Source organism: Electrona antarctica (assembly GCF_951216825.1).
Source record: "Electrona antarctica genome assembly, chromosome: 13".
Taxonomy (NCBI): Eukaryota; Metazoa; Chordata; class Actinopteri; order Myctophiformes; family Myctophidae; genus Electrona; species Electrona antarctica.
The window spans coordinates 9,081,524-9,109,515 of NC_136794.1; the positions used below are offsets into that span (position 1 = coordinate 9,081,524).

Consider the following 27,992-nt stretch of genomic DNA (forward strand, 5'->3'; position numbering starts at 1 on the left):
GACAGTATTGCACAATTATGCAGTGCAAAAATAGCAATTGTGAGCTTGTTAGATCTGTTAGTTTTGCTATACAGTTTTCTTTTTTTGGGGGGGAAATGTTATCCTATAATTATATACCAAAAATATTGACACGACTGAGATTTAGATTGGATATTGTTTAATAAGAAAGTGGATGCCCCTATAGCTGTCATCCTGCTCATGATGCCAAGCAATTGCGCGTGCGCATGGCCGTTGTGTGCCACGTACTGCTGACGTTGCCAGTCATCGGGAGGGACACTTCCTGATGTTGGGACATTGCTACATAGCTAACAGGTTTGACATCTATACTACGGTATCGTCAAAACCTGTAACTTGGTGCGTGGTCAGCTCGTCTGATTCAGGTGAGAGTACGGATATTTAGATACGCACCGAAATATACTTTGTTGGTATCCACGAAGCTCATATGTGTTGAACCCGTGCGTGAACTAATGGATAGTTAGCTGTTAGCTTGGCTACATTAGCTACCCATGACACAGTGAGCAAGCGTTTACTCACCCAAACAGGTGTCGTCAATGTCTCATAGAAAGTAGAAACATAGAATACTTGTTTTTTTCCCTGCCTTAATACGTTTCTAAATTAGTTGCGTTTTAATTTAAGTGTTCTGTAGATGTGTCATTGGGAATCGGGTTATAACACAAGCTGTTTTGCCGGTTGTTTGCTAAAAGTGTAATTTCAGGGGGGTATTTTGGAGTAGCCCTGAAACATGACTGTCATATGTGATTGAACCATGGCTAATTTTGGAGTAACCCAACATCTGTCATAATATTGCTCCGTATTATTTGTCAGGCACGGTTTAGCAGATAAGTGATCGTATCTGCTAAACCTAGATTGCAATGTAGGTATGTGCCGACAGACCGATTACACAGCGTATGTCAAGACATAATATAGGTTTTTGTCTGTTTGAAATCGTTAATTTGAGTGTCCTGATTCCTGACAGAACTGTCAGGGAAATGTAGTTGTATTTTGCAAGCGTTCTGTAGTTATATGTAGCTATGTTAGGCTAAATAGTCGCGCAGCTAGCCACACAAATCCCTAGCATCCAGCCAATTATTCATCTGGCAAGCACTACTGTACTGTGGCTCGCCTTGGTTACACTCAGCATTGCTAGCACGTCACCGGGTGTCGTTCATCAGACTGAGGCAAATAAACAACAGATTATCCCCTAAAAACATTTAATAGGCTAAACGCTATAGGCATTAATTCTGACTGCGAAGTGCCTACCAAAAATATAAAATGGTGTCATAGTAGCCTCCTGGTTCACTACATACATAATCTCATTTCATCTTGATACAGTTAATCCCTTATCAAATGGATTGGGTTTGTTTTTTACACACACACACACACACACACACACACACACACACACACACACACACACACACACACACCAAAAGGGAATCCGTATGACTGGCCCCAAAGTTGCCACCTCAACTGACCCTTAGACTGTGACTGTGATATCTGACCCTTAGACTTTGGAAGCAGAGTGTTACTACATAGTATGATACTGGGTTCCCTGCTCAGTTAACTACCTTGATTGGATGTTGTCCTTAATAGTAATACAAAGTTGATTTATCAGTCAACACTGAACAGTCCAGTAGCCTACCCGACCAGAGGGCAGTGCAGTGGTGGCTTACATTAGTCTGAACAAAGATTCGTGACTGAAACATCACACATTCGGATTATGTGGATTTACACTGGACTATTGGTGATTGTTGACTTCACCAACCATGGGAAATAAAATAACAGATGGCTACTAAGTCGTTGCAGTAGAATCATTGCAAACAAATCACAGCCGTGTCATGACAGATTTGCACAGATATTAGGTCTACGTCGCTGATCTCGTCCTCAGAAAGCATGACGGCATGGCTCCAAGTAATTTTAGCTGCATGCAAATAATGACTAGAGTCAACTTGCCCTGATTAAATAGGTTAAAATAATAAAATCCATGCACTAGCTGTAGAACACATCATTTGCTTAGCATGAAACCTTATTTTGTCTAATCCGAATGCGCTCAAATTAACCTAGTACCATCAATAATAATAATATAACATTTGTATAGCACCTTTCATGACATGAAATGCAGCTTAAAGTGCTTTACACAGAACATTAAAATAATAGCAGTGAATAAGGCAATAGAGTGAGGACATGAATAACAAGTATTTTAAAAGCAAAAGTGTAGAAGTAAGGTCTTGAGCTGTGCTTTAAAAATGTCTACAGAGGCTGCCTGTTGACTCGTTGAAGGTATAGTGGGAGTTTGTTCCACGCTGTCGGCCCATAGAGGCAGAAAGCGGCTTCGTGACCGTGTTTTTTACGTAGCCATGTTTTTAGGCACATCGAGCAGGCCAGCAGTGGAGGACCTGGGGGGTAGTTTGGGACTATTATTTAGGCAGGCATTCATTGAGAGCTTTATACACAAGGAATGCACTCTGTCGAGCTGCTACAAACTATGATGTCTATTACAACTGCTGTTCTAAATCCTTTAGACCCGTTATTGACCTCATACTAAGTACCAACCTTGACAGACACGTACCTTAGTTATGTCACCATCAACAGCCAATAAGGGACCACCATTCTTACCCCAACATACATACATACATACATACATACATACATACATACATACATACATACGACCGACAGCGCGCCGATTACAGTACTTACAGTACTTGCGTGCTCTGCTTGTGCAAGTAACCAGTAAAATAATTTGAAAATCAATCCTAAAAACAAACGGGAGCCAATGTAGTGAAGCAAAAACTGGAGTCGTATGTTCTCTCAACTTTATTTTAGTTAAAACTCTGGCTGCTGCATTTTGGACGTCAAGTTGTAATCTGTCAGTTGTTTGGACGTCATAGCCGTGTCATAGCTTTACAGTAACATCTACGTTTTTTAATCCCCCTTTATCATTCCAACAATGTCCTCCGTAAGTGGTGGGAGCAGAAGAGGGCAGACCGCACCATGAACGGCCAGCTGGACCTGAGTGGGAAGCTGATCATCAAAGCACAGCTGGGTGACGACATCAGACGCATCCCCATCCACAATGAGGACATCACCTACGATGAGCTGGTGCTGATGATGCAGCGTGTGTTCCGGGGCAAGCTGCAGAGCAATGATGAAGTCACCATCAAGTACAAGGACGAGGGTAAAGCCTGATTTATACGTATACTTAATAGTATAGTAGTGGTGTCGATTAACGAAAGGAACTTCTTTTCACGCTAACATGTCAGTTCTTTTCGGACCTGTGAGAACCTCTGCCAGCCTCTTTGGACTCCATATCATTACGTAGTAGAACACATCAACATATTACAACTAGGCCCTCCAAATATTCTTCTGAGACGGGAGGCAAGTGGCACAGTTTTAGGAACAAGATCTGCAAGCTCACAATGCGCTGTGGACGCAACACTTGGAGCTTGTAGATACACGGAATGACAATAAACATTTCACAGAATAGCAAGCAATACCACTTTGAATTAAAACAATCGTTGTGCATAGGCTGAGTATAATGGCACGAATGAAACTAGGCCTATAGATTTATTTTGGGGATGCGGAGGACTGGTGTTGCTGTTGTGAGGTGGTGAGGCCACGGTGAGTGGCGCGCAGAAATTAGGAGATCTCTAAACTCAACACGCTGTGTATATATAATATATATGCAAATAACGGGTTCCCTGTTGCCAAAGAATGTAGACACGTTGGTCTTTCAGGCACACAATGGAAGTCGGATTAAAACAGCAACAGCAGTGAGTAGAGTCGTCATGACACAGCACAGGCCTGCACTTGTTTTTGTTTATTTATGTTAAGAGAAGAGAAGTAATGCCTCTGTTAATATTTTCCGCACTGATATATTATAACTATAATATTGCACTGATGATGCTGTTTTGTTTAATTCCTCAAAAAGCGGCTCCTTTTGGTCCGCAAGCCATGCGTCCGCCTTGCAGCAAGCGCTGCATCATTGCTGCTGTCATAATGTCATTATTTAATTTTCAGTTAATTTTACGGCAAGAGAAGCAAAATGCTGTTCGTTTACACTTGACAGCGTGTGCCGTTTTGATTGGTAGCCAAACTGTTACTTTTAGGCCTACCATTATTTCGTTTTCTTTTAGTTCTATAGAACTATAGCGCCTAGACTTAGAGGGAACGCCTGTGTCAGGCTTGATTGATTGATTGATTTAAGAGTTCATTACGCACTTAATAAGAGTTACAGTCGGGTGGTGTTTTTTTCACTAAGCCTCTGAGTTTATTTCAGTTACATTTTACGCAAGAGAAGCAAAATGCCGTTCGTCGTGTGCTGTGCTGCTTTGGATTATATATTTTGTATTTGATGGAGAGGTAATGCGGCTGCCTGTGTCAGGTGCTGTTTAAGAATTGTTGACTTTTTACGGTCGGATGTTTCACTGTTTTATTATAGGCCTAATTCATTGTGCGTCACTGCTTTCATAAAGCCTTAAATGCATGAGGTTCTCCACTATTTATATTTGCATCTGATCTGCTATATCGTGCGGTTCAAATGAAGATCTAACGGGGGCAGTGTCTTGAGTGTACAGGGTTTGATGAGGTCTGGCCATATTTAGAGCGTGTCTTGATTTTAGAGGGTTTGATGAGGTCAGATCAACATAATGGAATGTCAGAACAGGTCAGCTCCATATATGGAGATCTAAGGGTGGCAGCGTCTTGAGTGTACAGGGTTTGATGAGGGCTCAGGTAGGGCCGGTGTTGTCACGGAAACCGTTGACAGCGTGACGTTAGGCCATGGCGTCACGTCAATCTAAAGTATGGCACATGGAAGCATTCAGCAATAATACTACAGGTATCTCATACTAAGAGTATCTCATGCTACAAGTAAGTGTTTGGATTCATATAAGGAGGAGGTACCTAGCTAACACTGGGCTCAAGCTACTGACTAGTTCACACGGCTCCGTTCCCCGAGCGCCTAAGGCAAGATACAGATCCTTAAACTATAAGGCCTCTCTAAATGAGAGCCTTTATAAACTTCACTGACACGTCTGACAGCTTCCTGCTAGTACAGCCGGGCATGTATTCTGCTGGTGATTGTTTACATACATGCATCTGATCTGACCTATCAGGGTATACCGTATTCTGTCCAGCTTTGCGTTGGTATAATGGACTCTATGTAATATCTTGCAATAATCTGTGCCTTGCAAATAGAGGAGGTATTATGAACCAGGTCTCTAAAGCATGTTCCCACTGATCATCTGGCATGTTAATACAGAGGTCCCGGTCCCAGGCAGCTCTCAATGATTATAGATTTCCGGATCTTAATAACTTCAGAACCGGGTCCGGGCCAGAACTTCCCTACTCAATACTGCACTTCCTTCGGTCCTCACTCAGTCGGCAATATATCAGGCAAGTGTGAAGTTGATCAGATGACTGGGTTTCGAGATATGTGAAGGACGGACAGACATACAGACAGAATGGTTGTTGTCGTGTGTGTATATATAGTTCACAGATGCAAGTATGTTACTTAGTTTAGCCTCTTTCCCATATGAACTCTGGACACTGTCCAGGGATTCCGGTCAGGACATTGTTTGTCTGGTGTTGTACCTTTCCCTTTCACACATGGAGCACACAACAGGAGATTGTCCATTTCAGAGAATTCAAACCTCAAATGCTCTCACATAATTATAATGGTCTGTTTGATTTGGCAAGGGACGGTGTCTGTGTGGACGCACACGTTAACTCTTTCACTGAAAAATCGAAGAACGACTGACATAGAAACATAGCTTTTTCAGAAAACTGTCAGGATGTAGAAGACATTTTTAGAATCTGAAGTGTGTGACGGAGAGATGCAATAATTTCTCTTTTATAGAGAGTATGCACATGCATGATTTTGGAGTTTGGAAGTGCTCGTTGGAAATCACTCAACCGTCCTCTCTACCTCCTGTTTCTAAATGTCACATAATGCAGGAGGCAGCAAAATGTTGTGTTATTGAAAACAAGCACTTCCGAAAAAAAATAATCAAATGCAGGGCATTTCTTGACAGAAAGTAGCTCATAACGTTTCTATGGTGGATTTTTATGAAACAAACTCAAGAGATAGAAAGAGGATAATTCAAGCTTTTCGTACAGCTGCAATGTTGGTGAGTTTAACATTGTTTAATGCAATCAGACAGGACTTTTCCGTTTGGATGAATGGGCTGTCAAGGCCGGAAAGTAGTTTTTTGACACTCAGTGGGCGTTCCCGCATAACTTCCAGGTACGATGATGTCATGTGCATAGTATACCCTCTATTAGTTTCACTGTTAAAATAACTGTGAAAATAAAATCTGAAATATGCATAGGAACTAAACAGTCTCCCATTGATGCACCCATACACGAGAAAGTGCTATAAAGACTTCTTTAAATAAAGATCACTCAAACCATTAAAAAAAAAAAAAGTATGGACACGCTCATATGTTTGTAATGATGCTGCAAAGGGCAAATATGGGAATACAGAAATGGCAGATATGTTTTTATTCATAAAAATAAAAGTGTTCATCTGTAACTTCACTATGGTACAATCAATAGCTAATATTAGAAACCTTGTTAAAACACAAACAACACCTCTATTACTGTAGTAATGTTGACAACAAGGTATAACCTAATTTTCATCAAAACGAGCGGTCCTACGAGATGAACTTTGGAGATGGCCACTATATTTCCACACTCACACCAGAGGGCCACATTGCATATTTCTGTTGTAGCAACAATAGCCGATCTACAAGCTCAAAACGCGTGAGCTTGTAGATCAGCTATTTTCTTTTTGCTATTTTTGAATTGGAATCCTGAAAAGTAACCTTTTTTGTATTTAATTTCAAAAGCATTTATTATAGTTAACTTTATATGAACTAAATACAAATTCATTGGGCATAAACAAATACAATAGCATTTTAATACTAATGATAGATGCGGGTCATGTTTGGAATTGTAAAAGCTGAACTCAATACTTTTATCAGTATTTATAAGTTGCCCATGTATGGTCTACATTACTACTGTGTGACGGAGGTGTCATTTGTGAAGTTCAAATGTGAATATATTTCCAATTTCAGTATCTCTTGCCCTAAAGTCCAAACAACTTGAGAAGACTGCATGTTGCTGGCAGAGTCTTTGCAGGGCAAGTCACAGAATGCATTGGGGAGTGTTACGTCTGAGTCTTTGTAGGGCAACACACAGAATGCATTGGGGAGTGTTACGTCAGAGTCTTTGTAGGGCAACACACAGAATGCATTGGGGAGTGTTACGTCTGAGTCTTTGTAGGGCAACACACAGAATGCATTGGGGAGTGTTACGTCAGAGTCTTTGCAGGACAAGTCACAGAATGCATTGGGGAGTGTTACGTCAGAGTCTTTGCAGGGCAACACACAGAATGCATTGGGGAGTGTTACGTCGGAGTCTTTGCAGGACAAGTCACAGAATGCATTGGGGAGTGTTACGTTGGAGTCTTTGCAGGGCAAGTCACAGCATGCATTGGGGAGTGTTACGTCAGAGTCTTTGCAGGACAAGACACGGAATGCATTGGGGAGTGTTACGTCGGAGTCTTTGCAGGGCAAGTCACAGAATGCATTGGGGAGTGTTACGTTGGAGTCTTTGCAGGGCAAGTCACAGCATGCATTGGGGAGTGTTACGTCAGAGTCTTTGCAGGACAAGACACGGAATGCATTGGGGAGTGTTACGTCGGAGTCTTTGCAGGACAAGTCACAGAATGCATTGGGGAGTGTTACGTCGGAGTCTTTGCAGGGCAAGTCACAGAATGCATTGGGGAGTGTTACGTTGTAGTCTTTGCAGGACAAGTCACAGAATGCATTGGGGAGTGTTACGTTGGAGTCTTTGCAGGGCAAGTCACAGAATGCATTGGGGAGTGTTACGTTGTAGTCTTTGCAGGACAAGTCACAGAATGCATTGGGGAGTGTTACGTTGGAGTCTTTGCAGGACAAGTCACAGGATGCATTGGGGAGTGTTACATCAGAGTCTTTGCAGGGCAAGTCACAGAATGCATTGGGGAGTGTTACATCAGAGTCTTTGCAGGACAAGTCACAGAATGCATTGGGGAGTGTTACATCAGAGTCTTTGCAGGGCAAGTCACAGAATGCATTGGGGAGTGTTACATCAGAGTCTTTGCAGGGCAAGACACAGAATGCATTGGGGAGTGTTGTCAGATTTTCACATGTCCTTAACAGTAGTACATACAGTATATGAAAGAAACCATCAAAAGAATAATGTGCACATAGTTATTATAAAGTACTTACAAACATATTGGCAAAGTGTCCCATAATCCCAGTAAAGGATATAGGCGACTGCTCTCAGTATAAATATTCCTTTCCTTTCTATTTATAGTATAACATAACGTTCCTATTTATAGTATAACATTAAGTGTGTCGTGTGTCCCCTCTTCTCTCCTCTTGCAGATGATGACCTCATCACCATATTCGACAGCTCCGACCTGTCCTTCGCCATCCAGTGCAGTAGAATACTCAAACTCACTTTGTTTGGTAAGATATGGGAGTATTTCTAAAGTGTAAAGCTGTAAACATCTCACAGACTCAGATTTGCTCTTCATTGTTTGTCAGAAACCTGTTATCATTTGATATTTACTGTACCATATGTACCAGAATAATCAAATGTACTCGTATAATCTTTTTAAACATATCATTTTCTTGTGATACAAGATGCAATCACTTTATACTGATTATGCCCTCTACCAGAAGTTCAGAAACCTACCACTGGAGGGCAGTGTAGGCATGCGTTTCCCCCCTCCCTCCTGAGCAATACCAAAGCTCCAGCTCATTATTATGAGTTGGAGCTTTGGTATTGTTTTTGCTGCAGCTTGCCATGCAAACAAATGGATATATTCAGCAAAGACTAGTTACCCTGCCAGTTATATTTGTTCTTGCTCTCTGTTTCAATGTTTTTGCCAGATATATTATACACCTCCCCCAGTGATTACACCAAATCACTCAGTTAGCTCCATACTCTCATTCCATGTGCTAATGACGGAACAACTCGGTCTACAGTTGCAGCTGGTCAGTGAGACGATAATGAATGTGTTATACCTACTGTTTCTCAAGGTTGTGATGCTGAGATAACCCTTATTGCAGCTTCTCTGTAGAAGTGTGCCAATATGCATTTGCATTAAAGGTGGAAGTTCGGTTCTCCCAAAACATTACTATTTCTATCCTTTACTCACTCCATGATGCAAGGAATACAAGGAGCATTTTTGTTGGTGTAACAGTCCTTTACATTGAAGGAAAAATCCCAAAAGTGAGAAAATACTTGATGTATTGAAGTAAATTTAGAAATAAAGTAATCTTTTGGGCGAACTTCCCCTTCAACCCATTTAGACCTGAGGACGATTCTACAAATATCTTCTAAATGCCGACAGTTATCTGAGAAACCCATGTTTCTACAGTATGTCAGTGGTTCTCAGACGGTTTCATGTCAAGGACCCCAAAAATATATGTAATTGGCCGCTGAACCCCATCTGAAAATATGTCGTTCCAGGGAGCCCCAGAAGCAAAGATTTTAGTTAAAAACGTTCACACTGAAAGAATATACTGTATATTCAAAGATTTGCGACACATTTTCACGATTTTTCCAAAATAGCAGGTCTACAAGCTTGTAGATCTGCTATTTTTCAATAGCTAAAATATAACATAATCCTTAAAACACCAAAAGGGGTTCCCGCCCAGAATGGGTTAAACCCATGTCTGTCAGTGTCTTTAGGTGTCACACACATACACACACCTCCGTGATCGCTAATGGAAATGTGATGTAATTTCCTCTTCTCCACTCTCAATTACTCCACTGTACAGTCCACACCGTCCCTGCTATTATTAGCTAGGGAGCACAGAGAAGTCAAAATAAAGGCAACGAGGGAGAGAAAATGAATGCTCTGTATTATTATTTTTTTGCTCCATCCCAATTACAGTTGAGCTCTGCTAGCATTGACACATGTCATGACATCACGTGGAAGCGCTTTCCCCCCAGACGTGTGTCGAGATTCTGAGCGGGTGGAAATAGCTGGAATCTCCCAGCAGTCCATCCATGTCTTTAATCCATTTTAGGCGGGAACCCTTTTTGGTGTTAGCATTATGCTATGCTTTAGCTATTGAAAAATAGCAGATCTACAAGCTCATAGCGCGCCACCGAGTGGCGCGCTACGAGCTTGTAGGTCTGCTATTTTTGAAAAATCGTGAAAATATTTATTTCAGAAAACTGGAGGATTTAGAAGATTTATTTTTTAAATTTCGAGGTCAGGCCTAAATGGGTTAATGCCTCCTGAACCCCCACCCCAAACCCTAAAGGCTGTGACACAGTAAGCCATAGTTTGATGGCCGAAAATCTGTTGTAGAATGTCTGGTGTGTAGTACTCTGTCGTCGGTGGTAGTTAATAGTCGCGCACCCGACCGTCAAACACAATCACTGTTGGCAATAATAGGCCAACCAGGGGGGGGGATGTACAGATGTGTGATGTACAGATGTGTGATGTACAGATGTTTAATGTCAGTGGCTAGGCATAAGGCAAATGTGTGTGAGAGAGACTGTCTGCAAAGTTGCAATGTTGGGTGCCGTTTCCACCGTTCTCCGTTCTCCACTGAGAGCTTGCAGTACCAGTCCGCAATGCATTCCTATGTTAAAGTCTGACCATCGCGCTTCATCGCTCCCGGCATTTCTGGCGCAGCGCCCTGGGCGTTTCAAGCAGTTCAACTTTTCGGAAAGGTTTGCCGATCATTTAATCCCCCTGATTGTATGTGACAACCCGATGTTGTTTACATTGTTTCAGCAGAGACAGAGAGAGAGAGAGAGAGAGAGTGCTCTATTCCCTTTTGTTGTGCAATACTTCTGAAACGTTTGGGCTGGACTCACACATGCACTTCATTCAACGCCTCTGAAACACAAGCCGATCTGTCACTCGGACATGTTTTCCTGTCTGTGTAGATCGTTTGACCTGCTTTGGAGTCTTGGCTCACAGAAAAAGAAGCGAAATGGCTGCCAAGTAAGGTCAACACACACAACTACAGTACTTACACCTGACGTCGGACACAACAGATTGTCCGACATTAGTCTGTAGTAGTCAGGAGTACTCAGTTTGGTGTGTTGGGGCCTTAAAGCTCTGACACGCATAGTTTCAGACTCTCAAACATGAAACGCTGGAATCCAGTAAGGAATGTCCATTGGGGACTCCCAATCAGGCCACCTTCTATGGCGGTGTTGTCCTCAAGATTTGACCTGTATCACTTTCAGCCTGGCGTCCCTATTTCGGGCATGCCATTATATTGTCAAAGATAGCAGATATATGTGTGAGCGTGAGCTTGTCGATGTGCTGTTTTTGCTATTACAGTAATCGTATAGCGTGGCAGTAGTATAGAGGGTATGCGCAATGCATCAAGTGAATGGCAAAGTGAGTGGAAAAGTGAGTTTAACGTCGCTTAAAGGACCTATAACATAAAATTCAACTTTTTCAATTTCTTTTGTGTTTTTGGGGCTCCCATATGTGTTTTCCATCCCCACAAATAACCAATTTTGAACAATCAGGCTTTCATATCATATTGGTGTTTTAATGGAAATTGCTCTCAGGAACAGCTCAACTGATTTTGGCCTCATTGGGATGTCATCAATGTCACCCTACTTTGTATAATTCCTCCTCTTCTTCAGTCTTCAGTTCCAAATTTGCATTTCTACTTTGTTTACAATGTCCACCATTGTTGATTTTCTAAGCTGGCATGGAATGGAAACAAGCCTGGTTTTATCTAGCATCAGTATTATAATGACTCAAATATTAAATAATCTGCATATCAGCACCCCCACCACCTCAGGACATTGTGGTACTGCAGCTAAAACTGCTTTCAAAGTCCAGAAAGAAATGACAAGGCCTGGTTATATCGGAGTGGTGATTGAGGCTCAAACCATTAGAAATAACTTTGAGGGACATAGACAATATGATATTAAATATTAAAAGCAGTTTTAAAATGCATGTTATTTGTGCTTTAAAGGGATAGTTCAGATTTCTTTTACTTAAGTTGTATGAAATACTTGCCATTAATATAGTGGTTGCAACTGTATTAATTGATTGCCCGAGTCCCATGGTGGGAGTTCTGCTCTTGTTTTGGTCAATATTAAGTAGTAGTCCGGTCATTTTGTGGGGGGGCAATGGGGCCACGCAGTGAAAGTAAATTAATCCACAAAACGAACGTAATTTGTATTGTTGACCTATTTCTAAAAAAATAGCGCGACTTTCGTTCAACTTTGACCCCTCTATCACATGGAACTATTTTTTGGGCGTAGTGATATGGACACAAAAACATAGTTCCATGTGATAGAGGGGTAAAAAAAGAACGAAAGTTGCACTAATATTTTAGAAATAGGTCAACAATACAAATGAAGTTTAGTTTTGTGGATTATTTTACTTTCACTGCGTGGCCCCAGTGCCCCCCACAAAATGACCGGAACTACTTGATATTTCACCAAAACCAGAGCAGAACTCCCACTACGGGACTCGGGCAATCAATTAATACAGTTGCAACCACTATATTAATGGCAAGTATTTCATACAACTTAAGTTCAAAAAATCTGAACTATCCCTTTAACCCCCTTATTGTCCTTGACGTTATTGACGTAATTGACGTAATGCAAAAAAATAAATTGGCATTCAAATATGTCGTGACTTGTCGTCTAGAGCTGGCAGAAGGCACTGAAAATCTGCTATTAGGGGTGGCAATAAGAGGGTTTTAACATCGTCTAATGCAATCAGATATGACTTTTCTGTTTGGATGTATGGGCTCATTGGGCTGTCAAGGCCAGAAAAGTAGTGTTTTGACCCTCTGTAGGCGCTCCCGCATAACTTCCGGGTATGATGATGTCACGCGCATACCCTATGTACTGTATAGGGCTTATGTGGTTAACTGTATTCGTAGTGCCTACAAAAAAAACACATTGAATATAGTCGTTGCAGCCACAGTGGTGCAGGTCACACGGTCACCAGGGCCATCATCAGACCTCAGACCAGTGCCCTGCCGCACCCATGTTTCCGTGGTTCCATGGTCTGCTGGACTCCTATTGTAGCTGGCAGGGTGTGGTGGTGATGAGGCTGCCATTCCCTCTTTTTGCTTTTTCTTTTTTTTTTGCAGCCCGGCTCTTGGACGTAGCTCTCTGAGCTATTGCTGTAACCTTGAGTCAGGAAGGAACACTGGGATATTTGAGAACCAGCCCAAAATATCAATGTGCACCCCTGCTTATATGAGACAATTTAAAATGAAACTTCTATGACAGTGCTGACATAATGAAGTGACATCATTCCGGTACAGTGTGTCAGCCCTTCGGTCGCCCGTCGCCTTAAGGCATCTTACTGGTAGATCGTATATCTTCGATATTTGAAGTAAAAGAAAAACAGGGCTTTAGTGGTTAAAATATTTAGTAAACTGTGAATAATACACGTTCCTTAAGAGCATACATGACCTCTCAAACATTGCTTTTTACATGAAAAGCTCTCGGGCTGCTCCCATGATCGCAGACAGTATGTGGGCAACTGTTGGCACCAGGAAACACCTACACGGATGTGATTAAACAGCAGCGTGAACCAATGCAAGCATGGTTAGTCTGCCTCTGTACTATGACAGATGCCCCTGACATTTAAGCACTAGTAAATGTTAATCACAAAAACACACACACACTCTCATGGTTTGGTTTGGAACCTGTTCGGCTTTATCCTCAGGAATTTTCCCTGAATCACCGAGCCTCAATTCGGCAACTCATCCATTTTTATGTCACCCACGGATTCAAGTTCAAGGCCCTCATTGTCCCCCAAACAGAACATTTGTCTTGCAGCAAAAAAAGTGCGAGTGCACAGTAATACATATGATTTCTTTTTAAATACATTGAACATAGCACCGCACGAATAAGAGGGGACTGTATTATGCAAGTCTTTCTGTTAGAGTGATCACGGACCGTGTTCTATCCATCAATGTCCTGGAGGTCCAACGCAGTGGGGATGGCTGCTGTGTGTGGAGACGTCGGAGAAATGTTTGGCTTGGCTTAACCCATTCTGGACGGGAACCCCTTTTGGTGTTTTAACTAAGCATTATGTTATACTTTAGCTATTGAAAAATAGCAGATCTACAAGCTCATAGCGCGCCACCGAGTGGCGCGCTACGAGCTCGTAGGTCTGCTATTTTCGAAAAATCGTGAAAATGTGGCGAATATATTTTTTTTTCAGAGCGAACGTTTTTAACTAAAATCTTTGCTTCTGGGGGGGTTCCTGGAACAACATATTTTCAGATGGGGGTCAGCGGCCAAATACATATCATTTTTGGGTTTCTTGGCATGAAATATTGAGCACCACTGACATAGAAACATTGGTTTGACAGAAAACTGTCATGATTTAGAAGACATTTTTAAAATGTCGATGTCAGGCCCAGATGGCTTAACTGAATTCCCTTCAATAAATATAACTGTGATGATTTGCTCACTTTCTCTTCTCTCTCTCTTTATCCTCAGTGAATGGTCAGCCACGGCCCCTGGAATCGAGTCAGGTGAAATACCTGCGCCGGGAGCTCATTGAGCTCAGGAACAAAGTCAACAGCCTCCTGGACAGCTTGGAACCCCCCTCAGATCCTGGCCTGGCTGCCTCGGCACCAGACAGTGGTAAATGCACACCAAACTTGGCCAAAACAAAAATGGCACTTCTTTGTTAGATGTTTTGGTATGTGGAAATACTGTCCAACCAAATTAGTTTGAACGGCTTATTTTACTGCAGACTGTGGAAGATATAACCACACGGGCGCATACTTGATATGAAATGAAGAATAGCACACCGACAAGTGTGCCATGGTACACTTATCACCACCACCCCACCCCTGATACAATAGACTGGCTGACTCCATGGCAGTGCTGAAACATTGTTAGACTGTTCTACTCGTATTACACAACTCGTATAACACTGACTGGCTGGAGTGTTTTTTCCTTTTTAGATTGGGTTGTAAACCTTTGTGTTGTTATGTCTCTAATGAGATGGCATTAATAATTAGACTAGTAATAACACATCTACCTAATCCATACACCCCCCCCGGGCCAAAATCATAAAATCGGCACCAACATTTTTGTGCGTGTTATTCGGCACGCGGCGAGCATGACCAAACAGGTGGATTTGTTTTTCCTGGACTCGTCGGGTAGAAGAGTCCTTTTTTACTAGGCATTTGTTGTATTAACGCCCAAAACCAGAGATTTGTGACGAACAGACCTCAAATCTCTCCAAAACCCTCGTAAGATGTACTCATGCGATGGGTTTTATAGTTTAATAACGATGATCTGTTTCCAATGAACGCCCTTCCACAGACGACTCCACACTAGTGCTAGTTCTGCTATATTTGCTATTTTCTCTCTGCCCTGTATCTGTTTTCTGCAACTGCCTTTCCATGTATCATCATGGTCGTGATTACTTCTTTCTAAAACATGCCCCCCTTTTGCTCCTCTAGAGTCGATGGAGGCGAAGGCGGTGATGGCTGAGCCAGTGGTGAAGCAGGCCACCCCGGTCAGCGCTGCTAGCATGTCGGCCTTCGACCCCCTGAAGAACCAGGATGAGGTCAACAAGAATGTCATCTCGGCCTTTGGCTTGAGCGAGGACCAAGCGTCAGGTAGTACAGATTAGTGTTTTATTAATCCCACTCCTGTTGGACGTCTGACCACTCCTGTCCGCTGTCCTGTTCCTCACAGATATAGGGGAAAGTGTTTATATTGTGACGGGACATATATTATAGTAGGCCTATATTATTATTATTATATTGTGACACTGACACACTGCGGCGAACTGTGCAGCGCACAGGACGCAGCGTGAGAACGAGAGAGAGAGAGAGAGACTCCACACTTGCTAATGTGTATATTTAAGCTCTGTATCTGGTTAATTGCGGGAGGATGCAATATTTTGCAGGGCCTGCTGGGTTTTATGTTGAGCGCCTGTTCCCGCCCGCAGGTATTTAAATACCGCTCGCGCCCGCAACATTTTGCGCCGAGTCCCGTGGCTTCCGGCGCAGGTTCCTGCTCCCGACGCAGGGCTATAGTACTGATATCATTGATTGAATCTAATATCAATCTCGGGATTCAATGTTGAAAAGTTCATTCGTTTTGGGTTTGCTTGAGTTCCTGGGTGCTGCTGTAGAAATTAATATAAATAACACATAATAAAAGTATCGGTTATTTAACTAGATGTAGATAATGCTTACACGTACAGCATCGGTCAATGTATGAATATCTCACTCTAGCTCCCCCTGGTGTTGCAGCTGAGGAGCGCTCAGGAACCCCAGACAGCATTGCCTCTTCCTCCTCTGCAGCTCCAGCGCCTGCTGTCGCCCCTCAGCCCCAGGCCCCCTATGCAGCAGTACAGCAGGGACCCCCAGCATCCATGGATGGTGTGGCACACACACACACACACACACACACACACACACACTCACTCACTCACTCACTCACTCACTCACTTTCCTGTATTGTTCTAGCCTCGGAAACCCAGACGTTTTTATTTCCAGGGAGAAAAAAGAAAAGTCTGGGACCGAGTCCACTTCAACTCGGCATAGAGTAGCGCAAACGTCGATCACTCTCTGCTGATTTCTGATCGTCTGCACCTTTGTTAAATGGACGCACACCCGTACACACATGCACTCCTCTCTCTCTCTGTCGCTCGAATTAATTAGGTGGACCCCAGGCTAGTATTGTTCTAATCTAGTGAATGTTATGGGCAATGTCATTATTAAGGTGTACACATTTTTGTTTCATTAAAGTACACATAGACACACACTCCAAGGAGGAAGAGTAGGAACCTATAATAATGCAGAGAGTCTTGAGACTAGCAGTTGGGGTAGTTTAGCACCTCTCTGACCATCTATAAAAAACGGTAGCAGTCCTCTGAGACCTCACACGTGCCTATGTGTGTGTTTACTGTGGTCAGTGTGGTGCAAACATTGGGTGTAATTCCAAGAACTGCTGCCAATTCTGCCGCACTAAAATCTCACCCCCTACCGAGAGAGGAAGTTGGACTATGTTTCACCTGGACACTGATCCAAGGCCGCTTTTTATTTTGTTGTCTTCCCCCAAAGCACAGTTATGGCTCTAACCTAATAATACTGGGGTTGCATAAGGTAGCATTAGCTGAGGCTCAACCTGAACCTTATTATAACCTCTAGCGGGAATGTTTATAAAGGTTAGTTTGGCGTGTCATTGGAGTGGTTGGCTCTAGTAGTAGTGCATGTTCCCTTGCACAAATGTTTTAGTCCAGTGGTTCTCAACCGGTGGGTCGGGACCCAGGGTGGTCCGCAAATTATTTTAGCAGGTCCCCCAGATGATTACTACAGTAGCTTAATGTGCAACTTTGTTTTCTCACTCAACAGTAACCAAACCAACATACGGGATAAGTGTATGGTATCTTCATACTTTTAAAGTGCCAATTTAAGGGTTTTTAAGACTTTTCAAGATCTTATTAGCCTCGGAAACCCAGACGTTTTTATTTCCAGGGAGGAAAAAAAAGTCTGGGGCCGAGTCCACTTCAATACGGCATACGGTAGCGCAAACGTCGATCACTCTCTGCTGATTTCTGATCGTCTGCACCTTTGTTAAATTGACGCACACACGTACACACACACACTCCTCTCTCTCTCTGTCACTCTAATTAATTAGTCTCATGTCGCGCAGCTGCGTCTAGATTCTCCTGGCGGATCCTGCCGGGAGCTACCTATGCCATAGAAAGCATAGGTAGACCCCAGGCTAAGATCTTTTTGACACCGGAAATGAATTTTTCATCGTCATTCGTCAAAAGTAATCAACAAACTATACTATAAAACAATGGTCAAACTTGGGCCTAATTGTCGAATATTGCCTAAGAAAGTAGGCAAAAATTGTGAACATAGCTGATCTACTGTCTGTGAGCATGTATTGTTGATACAAAAATAGTATCCGTGGAACAGAGTCAAACAAAATGTAATGCCTCAACTCCTACAATTCCAATTGCTTGTGAGGGTGGGGGGTCCCAGGCCAGTTCACATATTATGATTGTTTTGGGGGGGTCGCGGCCTGAAAAAATGGAGAACCAATGTCATAGTCCACCGCCCAGGAGTGTTTTTGTCCTTCTCTGTTCCCCACGCTGTATTTTTTTTTACTACGTTTTTGTCTTTTTATATGAATGAGTCAGTGTCACAATAATTGAATCCTTATTTTTCATAGGAAAATTGGTCCAGAAGGGTTATAGACGCTACAAATAAATGTTTTTATTATCCCATTTTGACGTGAGATTTCAGATTCTAAAAATGTCTTCTACATCCTGACAGTTTTCTGAAAAAGCTATGTTTCTATGTCAGTGTTTCTTCGATTTTTCAAAAATAGCAGACCTACAAGCTCGTAGCGCGCCACTGAGCTTGTAGATCTGCTATTTTTCAATAGCTAAAGCATAACATAATGCTATAACACCAAAAGGGGTTCCCGCCCAAAATGGGTTATGTTGTGCAAGCATCTGAATTCAGCTCGGGCTTATTTGAGTGAAACACAACACATCTCTCACTCTCTTTCTTATTACGCTGCTTTTTTCTTGTCACCCAGACATAAACTGTGACTAAAGCGTTTACCCCGGGAACGCACTTAGCCGTGATATTATCGCTGTAGATGTTTTTTATTGAATCTAGATGCGTTGCCACAGTGCCACTCTCGCTCAAGTCTGCCCGTTATTCACCGTGAGATGTAATTTCATGCCCCTCTATGTTTGCCCATTCTTAAATCAATTTTGTTTTTGTGCGCACGGAAAAGATTGGCAGACTGGGCTGTAGGGGCTGCTTGACAAATCTACGATCTAGGAACACAGGCTGCAGTGGTAATGGCGACGCAGCTCCCACTGCTGTTCCAGTGCCACTTAACAGCTGCTCCTTCCTACGTTGGACATATTGTTGTGGAGCCTCACAGTAGGCTGAGGAATGAGCCCTGTGGCTCACCACATGAGGAATCTTAATCAGCGTTGTGTAAACAACACTGTCCGGCCGCCCCGGACATTCGTCTTAGTTAGTGGAGGCCTTATCACAGCCCCCTCCTTGTCTTATCGCTTACCGCTGACATGTTGGACCCAGACCCAAGGCTGCAGGGTTTGTCTCCGCAGGAGAGATAAATGAACACGGGATTCAAAACACGGTATTGAGGAGAAAGGAATGAAAATAAACAGCTCCAAACTCTCGTCCATCTCCTCGGGCACTGATCCACTCCAGGAGGATGCAGGTCAGACGGAGAGCAGTTTTCCACGTTAATCTCGTCTGTGTCCGTGCTCTCTCTCTCTCTCTCTGAGATGTGCAATTAGGCGCAGGGCTTTTCAACGTTCTCGCTCGATGTCCTCATGCAGAGGCACAGGTGCAGCCCGTTAAGTGAAGCATTGCCTGGTGTATATACCACCTCGGTCTTGGACAGCTCTGAGCATTTCTCGCTCGGCCTCAGTTGGCCGCAGAGGCAAATTAAATGTAGGAGAAACTCTCCAGTGGTACCCTTGGAGAGCCATCATTTAGCCACACGGCACCCTAGAGCCACCATGCCACTGACTCCCTTAACCACACCTGCAACACTGGGAAAATAAGCACGCGCATGCTTGTGTTGTGAGAAAAACATCAGTTTGCGGTTTGGCTCAGGCAAAAGGCTCTATATAGGGGTCTGGTTTGAGCTTAGTACATCCAGGTGGTGGTGGGGGGGGGGGGACATTATTCAGGCGTAGTCTGACAGAAACATAACTAGCCTTAAAAGAAAATGGCAAGCTCAGCAAAAAGCACCCAATGAATGTATTTCTTTTTAAAAATACCAGAGCTGCCTTTTTTCTCATGACGACTCGTTGCGCTTTGCCACTTTGATGTTCACGTTCGACTGTTTTCCCAGCCAGCGCTAGGTATGTATGCCTGCTGCAGCGGCCGAGATAACGGCACGGAGGTCTGACGGGCTTGTCTGAGCCTTTCAAGTCTCCTGCAACACAGACTGGCACATGATTTCCAGGAATTGTAGTTGTGGTGGTGGGGTTCCATATGCCCCCACACCACGTCTGCAACGACACCACCTCTCATGTCTGTGTGCATGTCTTCATACATAATAGATTCAGACACCGAGAGCCACTGACCTTGGGTCTGTCGGTGGCGTTCGTTAAATTATGTCTCGCCATGCATTGGTCGGGCCGACCAGATGCAATAGATGTCGCAGTCCCGCCCCCTACCATGGCCCAGGAAATGATTCTCTGTTCATTTTCCTCATAGACATTTCAGAAAGTATTTATTTAAAGACGTTTACGCCGCAGACAAAGCCAACTCGAGTCGTGACAAATCATGACAACAAGCACAATTTTTTTGGGCCGAACAAATAATTAGAAAGAAGAAAAAAACGGCAGGTTACAACACTTTTTTTGTTGTTTTTCTTCTTTGTAATTATTTGTTTGGTCCAAAATATTGTTTGTGTTGTCATGAGTTGTCACGACTCGAGTTGGCTTTGTCCGCGGCGTAACCGTCTTTAAATAAATACTAATAGAAATGTCTATGGGAAAAATGCATTGGGATTCATTTCCTGGGCCATGGTAGGGGGCGGGACTGCGACGCTCTATAACGAACACGGCAGAGTTTTCTGGAAGTCCATGACTATCGTCCCCTCGTTTGTTCCCTCTTCGCTTCCCTCCCTTCCCTCCCGTCTGTATAGATGGTCTGCAGATGGTCGGCACACGGCTGTAGTTTGCAAGGACATTATTTCTCCTAGCCAGGCATTCCCTTGGCGTGCAGGGCCCCCCCCGTCTCCTACTTCACCCTGTCCTCCTCAATGGTCCTCAACTACACTCCTGTGTCTATAGCTGCAGAGAGACTGTTAGTCAGCATGCCAACTTCTAGCTTCACCATTATAGCAGGACAGTAAATGTCTGTAGGCTATTGATATAATGGGGGCTAAAACAAAGGCCTGCCAATGTATGAGGAGTTATATAAGGAAATAGCTGAGGTTTGATTCCAAATGAGCATATGTGGTCTTTTAAAGATACCCTCAGGCCCTCTTCAATGCCAGCATAGGTTACTTGTGGCCACAAGAATGCTGCTAATTAGATCCATAAGCAGATGGTATAGATTTTTTCCCACCTTTTTAGTGTAAAAGATGCTGATGAAATTAGGCAGTAGATTGTTGAAGGCAAATGGTGAAAATGCGCACGTGTGCAAGAATGGATCGGACAGTTGCGTGAGGCTCTCTTTTTTTATATAATCAGATGGGCAGACGTGTGTTTGGTGGGATTTAGTTCCTAGTTTCCAAACAGGCCCGTGTTTTCTCATGACTCTCTTATTAAGGCATCCCTAGAAGTCGGACGAATTACAGGCAAACTGCGTTTTCCACAGAATCATTTTTCCAGTTCTGTTTTCTCCTCTCCAAAAAGCGACGGAGCCAACCGCCTACCTCTCCACAGACCTCCAGTCATTCCTCTGTTCCCCGAGCAGGGGCTGTTAAGGCCCTCGCATATTGTATTCACTGAAGAGAAATGAACTCCCCAGGCCAATGAGGCCTGACGGCAGCCCATCCTTCCATCACTGTTACATAACACACATGATGGATAGCAGACTGGAGACAACATGCAACGCAGCCAATTACACACACACACACACACACACGTGCACCGACTCGCACAGTAAAGATCATGGCGTTCATGTTTTGAGTCGTTGTTTGGTACATTATGACTGACACTGCAAAGCTATGCTTTTGCTGAATACATATTTTGTTGTCAAATATTTAAGATTTTCAATTAGCAAAAAGTGAAGTTTCCATTGCTTAACCATCTGCCCGCCACAAACAAGGAACACGAGGGTGTAAATTAGTACCCTAGCCCGCCAAACACAAGTTTTAATGCGATCGTATAAGATGCTATTGTTGCTATCGCGTCAACATAGAGTGGGACACTTGGCCGCGGGCAAGTGTCCCACTTTCCCGCGGCAAGATGCGGCAAGATGCGCGGCAAGATGCGCGCGCATCCACTTGCATTGGAAGCCCTGTCTTCAAAGGCCTGTATCTCAAAAAACGACATTGAGGGGCCGTTTTTGGCCCAGACAAGCGTTTTCAACGGCCTGTAGCAGGCGCTGTGATACTCGCGGTCAGCTTTTTCCACCGCCGAGCGAGACGACAACAACCGGTCATGACACCACACACAGCCGTTTCTCACAGAAACATGCGATTACGGATATTTGGATCTTCAAAGTAAGTGTTACGCGCGATAAAACCTTGGCAATACGCTAGCGAGGGATTAATTAATGCTGGCGCTAAATGTATTTTTAATAGTTGATAGTACTTTACTTTAAAGGAGTATTCAGTGATTTGGGTGATTCGGAAAAACCTCCGTTCCGCCCCGATAACAAGATGTGCACATGCACGCACTACAGTGGGGGGGACACGCAACAGGCCAACAGCACGCACACAAGGCCCGCCCACGCTCGATCATGATTGGCGGAAGGACCCGCTCTATCCTGATTGGATGACGGCTGGGCCACCTAGCCAAAATCGAAACCTACAGGGTTTTTTTTACCCCAGGGGTAAACTGGGTACAGGGAGGACCTCCTTATATGGTCAGCACACTCTATAGTAGGGAGGATTATCACGACAAAACAAAAAAGAAGTGATATTTGAATTAAGTGAAATCACTGAATATACCTTTACATTTCTTGAGTTTCTTTTTGTCTGCCATTGGATTTCTGGCACACAAAGCCTCAGCTGCTGGAACTTGGCATGCGTTCCGTTGTGCACATTCAACTGGAATGCCGTTCCAGGGGAATACACGGTATCATATCGCATGCATCTCGGCATTATCTATGAATTACCGTAATGTGACTGTGCTACTGTGAAACCGCTGTGAGTTGGTGCATTACTGCAAGGGTTCCCAAACCTTTCACCCCCCCCCCCCCCCCCCCACCCTGACGAGCATGAATTGTAGGCATCACATTTAGTAGCCCATCTTCAAGCTTGTAGATCTATCTTTCACAATGTTTGCCTCTTGCTTAATATTTGCCAACTTGGCATTAAAACACATTCCGTCCGTAGGACGTGTGGAAACGTCATAGGGAATCGAACCGAGGGGTGCATACGACGTCTGTAGACGTCCTAGCGCATCCTCAATGATACCGGGCGAGAGAGGAATATTCTGAATTTTTTCCTTTTTTTAAATTTTATTTGTCAGTTCGCCTTTCGGCTACCGTATGCTGGGCTCATGTTAGCTTACCGTTGACTTAGCTGTTAGCGCGGCAGAAAGAATGACTCGTCTCTCCGTGGTTTTGAACTGATCGATATACTAGCGCTTCATTTCTGCTCCTCATCCGTCTCCCCCGCAAAATATGAACGCTTTTTGGATCATATATCGTATAAATTAAAACGATAGCAAACATTTTTAGCGGATTGTTTCCGGGTCGTGGGTTTCAGAGTAAAAGCATGTCTTTTCGGCACCCCAGAGCTCCTATTTTGAAGGAATCCCGGCACCGATTTGTGTTAAATGAAATTCAATTCTAACTTTAGAAATGTGCAGATACCCTGTATACACTTATACTGTATGTCGGTTTGTTTACTGCTGAGTGAGAAAACAATGTTGCACTTTAGCTAATCATCTGGGGACCCTCCAAAATGTACTGGGGACCCCCCCTGGTGGGAAACCGACCCCCAGTTTGCGAACCACTGCATTACTGAACCGTAGAGCCTGCTCACCGAACTGACCTTTTCTGACAAAATGAGTCCTTTGAAGAATAACGTTAGTTGTCTCTCCCGCAGGCCATAGGCCTCTTTAACGCATTTTGGGCGGGAACCCCTTTTTGTGTTGGCATTATGTTATTGAAAAATAGCAGATCTACAAGCTCATAGCGCGCCACCGAGTGGCGCGCTATGAGCTTGTAGGTCTGCTATTTTTGAAAAATCGAAGAACGACTGACATAGAAACATAGCCTTTTCAGAAAACTGTCAGGATGTAGAAGACATTTTTAGAATCTGATCTCAGTCCAAAATGGGTTAAACTCTCCATATAGGGCTCCATTATCATCCTTCTCAAAGTATGGAAAATCGGCACTCGGGTTTTACTGGCACATGAAAAGCCAGTGAAGTTAGTGAACCCTGGTACAGCCTTCTCTCGTTTGTCTTTACCCTTTTGTGCCTTTTATGTGTTGTCGCCCTACTTTACATGCCAGGCAGGAGATCTTGGAGTGTGTTTGGGTCTTGTAAAGGGGGGGAAAAAAAGTTTTGCCAAGTCTTTTGCATGTTTGCTGAACATGCAGACATTAGTTGGAAAACTTTGCCCGCTGGTTTTCGGGGGGAGGGGGGGGAGAGAGATAAGTTTCCATGTTTTCTGAACACCACAATGGAACCATAATTGGGTCAAGGCGGTATTGATTCGTGCTACGATAATCAAACGAGACTCGTCATCTAATATGATGTTCCACACTAAGGCTCACTTTAACCCGTTTTGGGCGGGAACCCCTTTTGGTGTTAGCATTATGTTATGCTTTAGCTATTGAAAAATAGCAGATCTACAAGCTCATAGCGCGCCACCGAGTGGCGCGCTACGAGCTTGTAGGTCTGCTATTTTTGAAAAATCGAAGAACCACTGACATAGACACATAGCTTTTTCAGAAAACTGTCAGGATGTAGAACACATTTTTAGAATCTGATCTCGGGTCAAAATGGGTTAATATTCAGAGCCCATCGAAAGCCGTTGCTCTACAGGGTATGTTATTGAGAAGCTTGTAGTGGGATGACGGGGGATCATCCTCCACATGTGGACATGGGCAGTGTGGAGCTGGTGAAGTCATGGTTAATAAAAGCATCGGGAGGAAGTCGCTGTCTACAGACTCGGACAGGCCTGTTTGCACAGACGGCAGCCTCTCTGCACCGATTCAGAGACGTGTTTGGATTGTGCATGTGTGTAGCCTACATTTATTTACGGTGGGTGGTTATATGGGTCTGTTTAGTGAGAGCGTTTATTGTACAGTATGACCCCCCCCCCTCCTCCCCCTCTCTCCATGTATTTCTGTCTGCCGAGGCACCTGTCCTGTGTGCAGTACTGTAATGTTTAGCTTGGAGCTCCAAAGCTGACTGTAAATGTGCCATAAAGACTTGCGTCTCTGCACTGGGCTTTGGGGAACAAATGTTTTTTTTTTGTTATATATAAATAATGGTGCTTGCAGCTGTTTTCACTGAGGCACTGCTTTTCTATATTTTGTCCTGATGCACAGGTGTAGATGTGTGTGTGTGTGTGTGTGTGTGCATGTAGAGGCATGGATGAAGGCGCATAATGTGCATATTAATGATGCGTAGACTAATTGTATATTTGCTTTTTTAAGTACTGTCTATCCGGATTTCCGCAATGAACTTTTGATGCCGGCCAACATGTCTGGAAAGTATTTGAGGTAGTCGTAAAACAAATTTTTAGCCCCAAAGTCATTTGGACTAAATAAGCCCCAGAGAGGGATGAGAGTTACAGTACAGTAGAACAAATATACATTTAATAGACAATTTGAAGTTATTTATTCTCATGGATCATTAGCTTCGGTTCAGATCTGAAGAACTCTCGAGATCCGTTCAACCTTGCTCGTCTCATCCGAGTGAAGAAATGGTGAAACATTTCTTTTTATCACACTCATTATGTCCAGCAGGATTTTTTTTATTTTGCAGGTAATTACTGGCTAATGGAAACGCAGCTGTCTACACATGGTATATCCCATTCTAGACGGGAACCCCTTTTGGTGTTTTAACTAAGCATTATGTTAGACTTTAGCTATTGAAAAATAGCAGACCTACAAGCTCGTAGCGCGCCACCGAGTGGCGCGCTACGAGCTTGTAGGTCTGCTATTTTTTTTAAATCGTAAAAATGCGGCACACACCTTTGAATATATATTCTTTCAGAGCGAACGTTTTTTTTTATTTTGACGTCGTGCCTAAATGGGATATGGTTGCCTGTGTCCTGACTGAGACTGTGTTTGTGTCTGCGTCTTTAGGCCAGGTGTACCAGCAGTACCAGGCTCCAGGTGGATACCCCCCTCAGCAGCCAGCTGCCCCACAACAGCAGCACTATGTGCAGTACGCAGGTAAGAACAACATATTGACGCTTTTTGTTCCAAACGGGCCAATCCTGCAAACTTTGAAAGCCAATTATAGCCAGAAGCCAGAGTCATTGAGCAGCCTTGGCAGCTGAGGGGAATAAAATGTGGACACATGACTATAGAGATACTGTGTAACGAGGAGTAATATAAAAAAATGTGTTTTACAAAAGTCATCGTCCGGGTGGTGCTATAACAGGCCGTTCTGGAAAATGTGGGGCAGAGGTTCATCGTTGGCATCTAGGGAGTGTGTATGCAAAATTTGGCATCGACCGGGATAACGGTGGCGAAGATTAGCTGGTAACAGACGGACGGAGTGCAAAACATACTCTCCCCCCCATGCCTTCGGCCTGGTGGAGACAAATAGCCACCATATGAATATTGCTAATGTTTATTATTGCAATGTCAGTTTTTATTCCTTTTTGTTCCGGGTGACTTAAAAGTTAAATACTTTGTCTCTCTTAGCAGGATACAGCGCCCAGCCTGGTGCCCCCCAGCCTGGTCCTCCGCAGCCCCAGCAGCCCCAGCAGCAGCAGTTCCAGAACTACCCAGCCCCGACCTCCCAGGCCCCTGCCCCTGGTCAGGCCCCGGCACCAGCTTTCCAAGTTGGCCAACAGCAGCCGCAGCAGCAGCCCCAGCAGCAGCCGCCGCCACAGGGAGCCCAGCAGTACCCTCCGGGAGCTTACCCTGCCCAAAACTACACTTCCCAGGCCTCCCAACCTGCCAACTACAGCATGCCCCCCGGCGCCCAACCCGGCCAAGGGTACCAGCCCCGGCCAGCGTACACCCCTCCTCCGGGTGGCACCCCTCCTCCAGGGGCCGCTAACCCCTACGCCCGCAACCGTCCTCCTTACGGCTCGGGGTACACTCAGCCGGGCCCCGGGTACCGGTAAAAGAGAAACGGAACATTTAAAATCCCTCATATCCCCCCCCCCCCCCCTCCTCCCTGTGTGGCTCTGGCTCTGTTTTGGTGTGGGTGGCTGTGCAGATCTGCCCGCTTGGCACCGATCCACCCGTACGAATATCAAAATGTCCAAAATACGCCAAACCCCTCTTCCTTTCCTTCAGTTCTAAATCTTCTATGTTTGTATGCCGTCTGTCTCCCCCCCAAACACACCACTGTGCTGAGTGCTCTGTTGTCCCTGCTGGGGGGGACACGGTTGCAATTTTCTGCTCCCACCACACACACACGCATACACTCTTCTTTTACCCCCCTCCCCCCCAACCAACACCAATGTCCTCTCTGTCTGTCGTTGTAAAAGATGTTAATGAGTCTGTATTCTGCACACACTGAAAACCAGGCTGTCGTTTGAACTCTCGTTGGTGGTTTTCTTTGCGGTACCAGCACCATGCGGTTGGCTGATGCGAGCGACATCCACGTCTTCAGTGGTTGTGCTCGTCCGATACAGAGATGAAGTTTGACGCTCCTTAAGCGTTCAGCTGAACCACATATGGGTTCCCAGCAGAGCACTTGGTTAGAAGACACGTTTCTAAGACACTATCCTAATGAAGTCGTACTTCCCACCCCCCCCCCCCCCCACCTTCCCTTTTGTCGTCGTCATTTTGTTTTATTTGATCATATCCCGTCGCCATGTTGGTAGTAATGATGTTCCATTGAAACTACCCTGTGTTGGGAACACTACTAGCTGAGGGACATGTAGGTCAATGCACCCAGAAGGATCCTACAGTGTTTAGCCTTTTAGATCACCTCCAGCATGGCTTATTGCTAATGCTCTCTCTCTCTCTCTCTCTCTCTCTCTCTCTCTCTCTCGTTTTACTAATAATATATAAATCAGAAATTCCACCTTCAAGTGATATTGTTTTATGTATAAACTGTAACATTTTTTTCTCTCCTATGAAACCTAATAAAGGACTGAGACCCAG

The 27,992-nt window shown here is 44.1% G+C and overlaps 1 protein-coding gene across 6 annotated transcripts; it reads left to right on the forward strand.

Annotated features, from left to right (window-relative positions):
* The first annotated feature begins 209 nt into the window (after positions 1 to 209).
* On the forward strand, positions 210 to 27,992 carry tfg (trafficking from ER to golgi regulator). 6 transcript variants are annotated; one of them, XM_079518020.1, is made up of 8 exons: positions 210 to 380; positions 2,965 to 3,178; positions 8,436 to 8,519; positions 14,521 to 14,667; positions 15,498 to 15,656; positions 16,281 to 16,427; positions 26,007 to 26,096; positions 26,574 to 27,992. In XM_079518020.1, the coding sequence occupies exons 2-8, from the start codon at positions 2,995 to 2,997 to the stop codon at positions 26,999 to 27,001; spliced, it is 1,239 nt and encodes a 412-aa protein (XP_079374146.1). In that variant the 5' UTR covers positions 210 to 380; positions 2,965 to 2,994; the 3' UTR covers positions 27,002 to 27,992. The 6 variants fall into 6 exon arrangements, with proteins under 6 accessions (XP_079374146.1, XP_079374148.1, XP_079374149.1 ...); XM_079518022.1 differs by having other exon boundaries at positions 26,577 to 27,992; XM_079518023.1 differs by having other exon boundaries at positions 16,299 to 16,427.

Bases quoted from the DNA above. Each gene is read 5' to 3' on its own strand.
- tfg (XM_079518020.1), top strand. From the start codon at position 2,995: ATGAACGGCCAGCTGGACCTGAGTGGGAAGCTGATCATCAAAGCACAG. The intron at 3,179-8,435 runs GTAAAGCCTGAT...CTCCTCTTGCAG, and splicing joins CATCAAGTACAAGGACGAGG to ATGATGACCTCATCACCATA. The intron at 26,097-26,573 runs GTAAGAACAACA...TGTCTCTCTTAG, and splicing joins GCACTATGTGCAGTACGCAG to CAGGATACAGCGCCCAGCCT.